The sequence below is a fragment of the Zalophus californianus genome, chromosome 11 (genome assembly GCF_009762305.2).
Source record: "Zalophus californianus isolate mZalCal1 chromosome 11, mZalCal1.pri.v2, whole genome shotgun sequence".
NCBI lineage: Eukaryota > Metazoa > Chordata > Mammalia > Carnivora > Otariidae > Zalophus > Zalophus californianus.
The window spans coordinates 24,518,340-24,528,364 of NC_045605.1; the positions used below are offsets into that span (position 1 = coordinate 24,518,340).

At 43.2% G+C, this 10,025-nt stretch overlaps 1 protein-coding gene across 6 annotated transcripts in view; it reads left to right on the forward strand.

Moving 5' to 3' along the window:
* Window positions 1–8,934, forward strand: part of FLI1 (Fli-1 proto-oncogene, ETS transcription factor) — a 120,895-nt gene extending 111,961 nt beyond the window's left edge. For 3 of the 6 annotated variants that reach the window (XM_027579161.2, XM_027579159.2, XM_027579163.2), the window contains 4 exons: window positions 685–750; window positions 2,595–2,654; window positions 4,489–4,536; window positions 5,650–8,933. In XM_027579161.2, coding sequence (XP_027434962.1) covers window positions 685–750; window positions 2,595–2,654; window positions 4,489–4,536; window positions 5,650–6,179 — 704 coding nt within the window. In that variant the 3' untranslated portion in view covers window positions 6,180–8,933. Of the gene's footprint in view, window positions 1–684; window positions 751–2,594; window positions 2,655–4,488; window positions 4,537–5,649 lie in introns of all 6 variants that reach the window. The other 3 variants (XM_027579164.2, XM_027579160.2, XM_027579162.2) reach the window with 3 other exon arrangements.
* The last annotated feature ends 1,091 nt before the right edge of the window (window positions 8,935–10,025 follow it).

The following is a 10,025-nucleotide window of genomic DNA, read 5'->3' on the forward strand; positions in this document are numbered from 1 at the left end:
AAGTTGCCTCACATATGTTACCTCGTTTGAGTACTGCCTGTCTTACTTAGTCAGGCCACTATAACAAGTGGCTATAACTGAGTGGCTTAGAAACAAGAGATATTTAGCACATCACCTCCAGGCCGGGAGCTAGCTCTAGGGCCTCTTCTGATAAGGCCACTGATCCCCTTCCTGCGAGCTCCATCCCCATAACCTAACTATCTCCCAAAGCCTGCACCTCCTAACACCATCACATCACATCGCAACACATCACGTGTTGATATCATGTGAATTGGGGGGCGGGAGAGGGGAGGACATACAAATAGTCAGCTCACAGCATTACTACAACTCCATAAGGTAGATAAGTGGTGTAAATTTTCATGTCCAGAGTCAAGAACATTGAAGCTCGGGGAAGGCTAATGATTCATCCAAGGTCCCACAACAAATAGGGGTGAGGGGCAGAACTTGCACCAATCCTCTGACTTCAGATTCAGGATTCTTTCCATTCACTCCAGCTTCCAATGACTGTTAATGTTCCTTCCCACCCGTACCCCAGGAGGAGAGTACTCTTCTGGAGCTTAGTCATGCTTAAGACGTCATGGCTGATTAAATCAAATTTCTCCTGATCACTAAAAGGGAATCCTCATGGCACCTGTCTGAAAAGCTGGAGATGCTGATGTACCTCTACTTGTTGTTTTTCATTAGACCCTTCTTATGACTCAGTCAGGAGAGGAGGATGGGGCAATAACATGAATTCTGGCCTCAACAAAAGTAAGTAAATGTCACGCTATTATTTGGAGGAAAACATTTTTTTCTACAAACACGGGTGGAGAACAGGGTCATGAGCTAGAACAGGGCAGGGGTGAGCATCTGTTGTCTTGCCTATAGGGAGGACATCAAAATTAACTGCCAGGGTAGGGCCTATCAGTGATACCTGTTCCCTGAAAGATGGTGTGAGTTTTTCATTCAGACCTTTCGGTTTTGTTGCATTGCATTTGGTTTTCGCATTTTTGAAGTTAGAAGGCTTCTCAGGACTGGGTTTTCTGTATGAATGGAAGGTTGCTGGATTTGGATCTAGCCATTTCTGTCATGATAATGGTCCTTCATGACTTTCCTCTTCTGAGTGTTGAAGCTTACTCATAAATACCAACCTCCCTGACCTGGTTTCATGAAGGGCTGGGATGGAAGATGGTCTTTGCAGGCAATGGTGGGGGTCTGACACATCAATTTGTGTTCACGTCCAACCCAAAATCTCCCTTTCAGGGAGTGGGGAAGGAGAATGACTATAAACTCCTAACCAGGATGTGTGAACCTCGCTATCTGTAGGAAGCAAAGGGTCAAGCACATGGGTGGTGAAGGGCCTTCTTTCAAGAAGGCTGGGATTACAAATTGATACCCAAGCAATACTAGGATCCCTTTCAGTACTGTGTATTCATTATTTGTTTACTCCATGCCCAGGACTTGGCACTCTCAGGTTCACAAAGATGAATCAGACACAGGCCAGTCTGTCAAGCTGGGGAGAGGGGTTACACACACACAGCTCTTTTCATCTGGGTGGTATCAAGGAAGGCCTGTGGACCTGGCACCATTTGAGTTGACTCCTGAAGGAGAGGCAGGATTTGGCCCTGCAGAGATGGGGAAGACAGAGCCTCCTGGGAGAGGTGGGGACCAGGGAAAGATGTCAGGGTTGACATGTCTGACGGTTAGGGAGGACTCAGATACACAGAGGGAAAACAGTCTGGAAGGGCAAGGAAGGGGCACAAAGGCTGCTGTGAAGGTAGACCTTCATTCTTTAGTCAGTGAAGACTCACAAAGGTGCTTGGATGGTGGAGGGAAATGGTTTAGGGAAATGAAACTGACTAAATATCATATGGTGGACGAGTGGGAAGAGAGGGGAGTGGTGAGGATACAGTCAGACTAAGCCATAAACTGTGTGAGAAGCCACGAAGGTCTAGGATGGAGAAGCTATGATGGGACCCGCAAGGCTGTATGTGAGGGGTTCCACGAGGGGAACTCACAAAGCATGGAAACGCACAAGCAGGTGACATTCACTCACATGTCACCATCCCGTTAAGAACCTTGAAATTTCTTACTTAAAAATGCAATTCACAGCAGCAATACCATTAGGCATGCTGTGCTGTATGTTTGTTGTTCTCGTTGTCTCCCCGTGAAAATGTAAGTTCTACTGGGACTGCTGGTTCATTGCTAAATCTCCAGCACCAAGAATACTGCCAGGACTAGAAGATGCTAGACAAATATTTATAAGACTTATAAGATTTGCTCATTTATTTTAGAGAGAGACGGAGGGGAGGGGCAGAAGGAGAGAGAATCTTTCAAGCAGACTCCCCACTGAGCATGGAGCCTGACCCGGGGCTCGACCTCACGACCCTGAGATCATGACCTGAGCTGAAACCCAGAGTCTGATGCTCAACTGACTGAGCCACCGTGGCGCCCCTCTAGATAAATATTTATAAAACAAAATGAATGAGTGAGTGAGTGGAGAGTGGGTGAATGAGCGAATGAATGAGGGAGCACCTTGTGGAGGGCTTTGAACGAGATGTTTCTCTTCCCTCATGGAGAGTGCCCAACTCACCTTATCTCTTTCCCTACCACAGGTCCCCCACTTGCAGGAGCACAAGCAATGAGTAAGAATACTGAACAAAGGCCCCAACCAGGTACCTGTCTGGGATGGGTCATCCCTCCTTTGCTCTTTATTCCATTTGGTCAACTGAGGAGAACTGAGTCAATACACAGTATTTGCCCTCATTTTTCTCTTTCACAGGGGGTCCCTATTTTGACTCCCTGTAAGAGCTCTGTGAATTAAAAGTAGCAGGCACTAGAACCAGGCAAAGATTCGTTAAATATCGGAGGTAAAATGAATGTAAAGATTAAAGGTTCCAACACCTCATTTTGTAAAATAAAGAAACTGAGGCCCAGAGAGGGCAGGTGATTTGCCAGAAGTCATGCAGCTGGTTTATGAGAGAACTAGAGCTCTAATCCTCAGACTCCAGAGGTGCTGGTCCAAACCTTTTAGGCTTCACAAAACCTTTCTCCTAAAACTACCCTCATCCCGTGATGGGTCTGCTTAACAAACTAGGCAGGTGAACTTCTCAAACCATGGATTGGAGACTCTTGGTATTGGAGTGAAACTAGGTCTAAAACATCCTTCTATGACACCTGTCTTATGATTATCTCACCTCTACTTGAATATTTATAGCTACCAGGAGTCCACTACCTCGCTAAGCTCATTTCCACTCTTGCAGCCAAAGTCCCCCTCATTGTAACTGCTGTCCAGCTTTCTGGTTTGCCCTCTGGAAAACCTTCCTCCCGTTCTGTAGGAAGGTCCTGTATCTGAAGACGGCTGTCATGTCCACTCCCAAGCCCAGCTCTGTTTTCCCTGTGTGACACAGCTGAGATTAAGTTCTGGACAAGCCACTGGCTTTAAGACAGATAAACATCGTATTCCATCTCTATCGAAGGCAGAACAATAGAGAATTGACCTACATGTCATTGGGAAGGTTGAGAAAGGATGTGCTGAATGAAACACATAAGCCAAACAGGGTTTGACATAGCCGATTTAAAGAATTCCCAACGACAACAAAATTAGACATTACCTGCTAAAAATGTTTCAGTTGTCGTGCTGTGTGGGTATGTGGATGCAAAAGGGTAGACGAAGCAGCCTTGAGGACTTTTCAGGTTAATTCATGGTTGCAAGCAGAAACCCCCAAATCATGCTGATTTTTTAAAAATTGCAACGCCACGTGCAAAAATAGTAAAATTGTATCAAACATTTGACAACCTGGCGGAGTGTGTACCATGATTTCCCGACCTGAAAAAAAAGAAGACCAACCTCATGTAATTAATACTGCAAAGATTCTTTTTATAATTAAATAATCATGTAAGTTTTATGGAGACTGAGATATAAAGAACAGTCATTTTGCAGCTAAAATACAAATTCTGGCTGTCATTTTGAAGCTGAAGGTGCTGGAATTTGGTGCTAGAAGGGAGCAGAGATTGTCCAGTGAGTTATTTAGTTTGTAATGTAAGTGGGGCTACAGCCCAGGCTGCCTGATTTCCAGGCACTAATGCTACATCACAAAACCAGAGATGTATACAGAGTTGCAAAGACCAGGAATCACTAGACCTTTCTTTAACTCGTTTTAATAAGGCATCCTTCACCTTAGTCATGATGATTGAATATTAGCCAGCTTCTTTCATGATTCTCTTTTAGGCAATGACAGCATTATCTACAAATTTTGGACACCGACTATGAAAAAAAAAATGATGCTGCTAGTATCCTATGTTTCTGTAATTATAGGGATGAAAACCGTAACTGCTCCAGATCTTTGAGGTCTGCACATAAAAGCAGTAAAGGTTTCTGAAATCAGTTTTTTTTTTTTTTATGGTATTGAAATAAAAGTATAAACCCCAGGGGTATTCTTATTATTAATGCTGTTGTTTTTATATTTTTAATAACAGTGAAGCTAATTTCCTTTTTTGCTTCCTTAGATCCATATCAGATCCTGGGCCCGACCAGCAGTCGCCTAGCCAACCCTGGTAAGTTTACTTTGGCCTGCAAGGTTTTCCTTTCCAGAATGTTCCATAGCTCTGTGAGGTCACAGAGACCTCTGTCCTAAGTTCAGACACCTGACTAGGAAGTAACATGTACTCTTTCCCTTGAAATGGTCAACATCTGCTTCTCTAGCATACAAGTGAGAGGTTGGAGCTTGTTATTAGGTAGTAGTTATGTCCATTAGCTGAGGCTTCTTTTGGAAAACAAACATATTAGCACTGCCTATCTGCATGGAAGCTTAGATTAGTAATAAATGGCACAGGTAGAAATTTTTGTAGGGAAAGAAGTAGGGGCCAGGGGAGCAATTCCAGTGAGTTCTCAGTTATGGCCCTCATGGAAGTCCCAAGTGAATAGATGTCCCCAAGGCGTTTTATTCTTGAACTTTAGAAAGTGTTGCAGTTTTCTGGCCTTATGAAGGAGGTGTGTCCCTGAAAAGTTAAAATAAATCTGACAATGTCCTTTATGGGTTCATTATTAAAAATAGCTCTCAAATGAGTTCTAGACCAAGACCACCAAGCGTGTGAGCTAACTGGCCCTTTGCAGTAGTCAAGTCCACATCTTCACATCCCAGGGAACCCCTGTTGCCAATGTCTGCAGGCCCATTCTTTAGTGCCTGGCCATTCCTGTTTTGGGGTCTTGGGGTCAGGGGAGGGGGCAGGGAGAAGCCACGCAGCTCCCTCTCCTCTTATTTTTCTCCCCGCCCAAGTTCTTCTCTGTCGGACTTAGAGCCGAGAGCCAAGCACTTGGGCTCTGCTAAGGAACATTCCAGGTCCCTTCAGCCTGACACCAGGGCCACACCTTCTCCCTGTGACCCTCGCTGTGGTCTCCTGGCCCCAATTCCCCGTGGATAGAGACTAGACAGTGATTCAGGTCTTTCCAGAAGAAAAGATGCAAAACTCTTGCCAAAAGGGGTGGGAAGTGGCTTGCCCCAAATCACAACAGCCAAGGGGCTGCCAGAGGCAGGAGATCCTGAATGTGGAAGGAAATGATGGGTTTCTGACAAAGGGTGAGAGGATCCTGGCATTTCAGGGAATTGGATCCTGACTTTCGCGGGCTGAGCTGCTCTGTTTTCTCCCGTTGCCTCTCACCGCCTGCAGGAAGCGGGCAGATCCAGCTGTGGCAGTTCCTCCTCGAGCTCCTGTCCGACAGTGCCAATGCAAGCTGTATCACCTGGGAGGGGACCAACGGGGAGTTCAAAATGACGGACCCCGACGAGGTGGCCCGGCGCTGGGGGGAGCGGAAAAGCAAGCCCAACATGAATTACGACAAGCTGAGCCGGGCCCTCAGATACTACTATGATAAAAACATTATGACCAAAGTGCATGGCAAGAGGTATGCCTACAAATTTGACTTCCACGGCATCGCGCAGGCTCTGCAGCCACATCCCACCGAGTCGTCCATGTACAAGTACCCTTCTGATATCTCCTACATGCCCTCCTACCACGCCCATCAACAAAAGGTGAACTTTGTCCCTCCCCACCCGACCTCCATGCCTGTTACTTCCTCTAGCTTCTTTGGAGCAGCGTCACAATACTGGACCTCCCCCACGGGTGGGATTTACCCCAACCCCAATGTCCCCCGCCATCCCAACACCCATGTGCCCTCACACTTAGGCAGCTACTACTAGAAGCTTAATCATCAGTGGCCTTCTACCTGAAACCCTCCATTCCTCACACTTCCTGGGATACTTTGGACTCCAAAGGACATACGTGGCCTTGAAGAGAAAACAAAACTGGATGTTCTTTCTTGTTGGATAGAACCTTTGTTCTTTAAAAACAATCCTTTCTTTTTTTTTTTTTTTTAACGTTGGTAACTTCTGCTTCCTCTACCTTGAACAAAGAGATGGATGATTTTCTGGGCCAGTACACCAGTTTGGATTCTCAATCTGCTATCATCTTCTGAGTTGAATATTTAGATTACTGGAATGGTTGTATCATGGTTCTAGGAAAGAAACTGTAAATTTTCTTTATATTTTTATGACCAAAGCAGTTTCTTATCAACACACGGGTCTCATCATGGACCTTGTAGGGTTCAGTATGATAAAGAATCATGGACTTAACCAGTTAATGCTCTGGTTTGAGACTGAGTGAAAATAGAGGCAGGAAAGCTTATATAACCTTATTTCAGGGGAACCTGATTCAGTGGATGGCAACTGGAACATTGGTTGTAAGGCCAGTGAAGTTTTCACCCAACTGGAATTTAAAAGAAAGAACATGTGTGTGTATTTAAGAAGCCGTGGGCATTGCAAAATCCCTCCCAGTGGGCAGTATGCACTAGGCTGACCATCCTCTCTAGAAATAGTCAAGATATGAACTTAAGAAATGTTAATGCAAATGCAGACATTACTGAAAGACAGAGAATTAAATAATTTTTTTTTTTTTAAGTAATGACAGTGGGTCCCAGAACTTTGAAAAGTCTTAGGGATTTCTGAACACAAACAGATTCGCAAGCGCTGTGCGTTTGTCAGACCACCAGTCCAGGGTCAACCAATCAGAAGGCAACTTACTGTATAAATTATGCAGAGTTATTTTCCTATATCTCACAGTATTAAAAATAGATAATTAAAAAAAGTAAAAAGAATAAATAAACGAGTTGACCTCGGTCACAAAGACAATTTTACTATCAAATCAGTCGTTATTTTTTTAAATATAATTTGTACATCTTTTGTCAATCTGTACATTTGGGCTGTTTGTACGTTTTTATAGCTGGTTTTTAAAAAGCATAATGTGACTATTGCTAAAAAGAAAACAGGACGTTTGAGTCACTGACTTTACTAGAAAAGAGAAGCACCGTGCAGTATTTAACGGGCGTGCACAAGCAGGTAAAGGCAATCCATTCAAATCTTTAATGCTTTGGAAATGTTTGTAAATAACCATAATGCAATAATCACAACTTTGAAAAGAACAAGCAAACTTTCCCTTGTGGATACGAGGGATTTTCCTGCCCTATATATGCAATATATTTTTTAGATATTAAAATATATATAATTTTTCAGGTAATCATTGACTTTTTTAAAACTATATTAAGTGTTAAGCTGACAATTGTCAATGAAGACTATGTTGTAAAATAATTTGACTAAATAAATTGTGCCTTCTCTCAGAACTGAGGACATCGTCTTCTTATTTACCCCTCATTAGGCCAAAGGGTTTTCCCAGGGGAAGCTCCCGATTGAAACTCTTGTACCGTAAAGACTTTTTCATGTGTATGTGCTGCTGGAAAGCAGAAAGCACAAAATCAGTGTGGTTTTTATTGTTGTTTGTATTAGTCCGTGTTCTCCAGAGAAACAGAACCTATAAGATGTACAGTATTGATGGAGATTAACTGTGAGGACCTAGCTTACAAAATCATGGAGGCCAAGAAGTCCCACAATCTGCTGTCTGCAAGCTGGAGACACAGGAAAGCCAGTGATGTGTTCTAGTGTGAACCCGAAGGCCTAAGAACTAGGGAAGCTCATGGTAGAAATCCTAGGCGGAGGGGAGGGAAAATGTCCCACCTCAAGCAGGCAGGCAGGAAGCAAAGAAGTGAATTCCTTCTTCCTGTGCATTTTGTTCTATCCAGACCCTCCATGGATTGGATGATGTCCTTGGGCTTTGGGTAAAGCAATTTATTTGGCTGAGTCCACAGATTCAAATGTTACTCTCACCTGGAAACACTTGCACATACAAACTCAGAAGTAATATTTAACCTGGGCACCCAGTGGCCCAGGCAAGTTGATACTTAAATCAACCTTCACATTGCAGAGACATTTGCAGAGATTTTTTTAAATGTTATTTAAATCTTCCTCCAGCCTAAAAGGGTTTTATAGGATGACAGCCAGGGCCATGGATAATCTGTGTCCAAGAACCAGAACGAAGCAAACGGTTCCATCCAGGATGGATCCCTTGTCCATTAGACTTCACTCTGTTGTATCCATTGTGCACCGCAAACCCAAGTGGCCATCTTCCTAACATTCCAGCGGAGAATAAGATGGCCTGACTTCCTCTGGTCCCATACCAGGATCTTATGGCCCATGGAGAGTGTTAGGTTCTTTTTTCTTTCCAAAGAGGAAACTTGCTTCAAATTAGGTAGCTGGTTTTCATTTCCTCTATTTTATAATGAAAATGAGTGAGGCTTGTAAAGTCCTTGATGGTATGAGAAATGAGACTCACGACATCTTCCCTGGGTAGCACCGAGTATGTTCTAGATAACATGTCTACCTAAATGAAATGAGGTGTGTTCCAGAACATTGTTCTCCATTTTTTTAATTGCACCCTACCGTTAAAAAAAAATGTGTTAAGCAAATATTCTCAATATTTGAACATTGATTTATAAATCACATACACCAACTGTTATATTATTACTATTTATATTATGAAACAAACACAAAACAAAATTTTCAAGAGCAATATAAAAATAAATTGAAACTGAAATTCTAATGTTTCCCTCCTATGTTCTTTGTATTGCATATCTCTCGCTGTCAACACTCAACAAGAAAGGTAGTCTTTAGAGGAATGAGTATGTATATATACATCCGTATGGGTTTTCTAGTGACTTCTAAGAAAGGAGAAAATAAAAACTTGGTGTTCGTGGCCCAAACATAGAAAGAGAAATGATAAAGGCCAGGTATGTTCAAGAATAGTCTAGCTGGATTCTTCTGCAAATCTCCACACCAGCCAAGCAATTTTCCATCAGTTTAGAAATTTGCAAAGTAATCATTAGGGAAGATAGAGGCGCATATGTCTTGCGGCTCTGGGAAGAATGGGAGTGCATCTTTTTGAGAGGTTTTCTTTATATGCCCTAGTCAAACACTGGCCTGGGTCCATCACCTCCACCAAAGTCTTAGAACTCTGGCCAAACTTTGCCCCTTGAATTTGCTGCCGACAATTCTTCCACATTTGGGAAGTCGGTGTCTCACTGACAGGACCAGGACAGCGTTTTCTCCTTCTAAGCATCTGTGCGGAATGAAGTTTGGCACTCAGGCCCCTGTAATGCCCAGATTTAGGGTTTACTAGCTTACTCAAGGGCATCCAGCTGACTAGTGACAGAGGACAAACAGGTTCTTCGCCATCCTGGAGGCTCGTTCAGTATTTTCCCCGCTCAACCATCTGTACCTGTGCCATGAAGTCTAACACACAGCATAAGCCAAGCAGAGAGGAGCGTGGTAAACCCGGGAGCGGTTCTCATGGAAATTAATCTTTCCCAAGCTTTAGCATGCTAGTCAACAGCTCTTTCGAATAGGAGGTCGTTCTTTTTGTTGTTTTTGTTTTGTTTTTTGTTTGTTTTGTTTTGTTTTAGTGTCAAAAAGTATTGTTGCCTCCCACACAAAGGAAACTATATATTCAGTATCTATTGTTTTACAACATTTCTAGTGGTCAATGACCACCAGAAATTTAATTAAGAAATGACCATTTTTAAAATTTAACCAGTAATATCTGCCTGCAGTCAAATGCATGTATTTAGTCTATGCATAATGCTAAAGTGTGGGCCCTCAGAT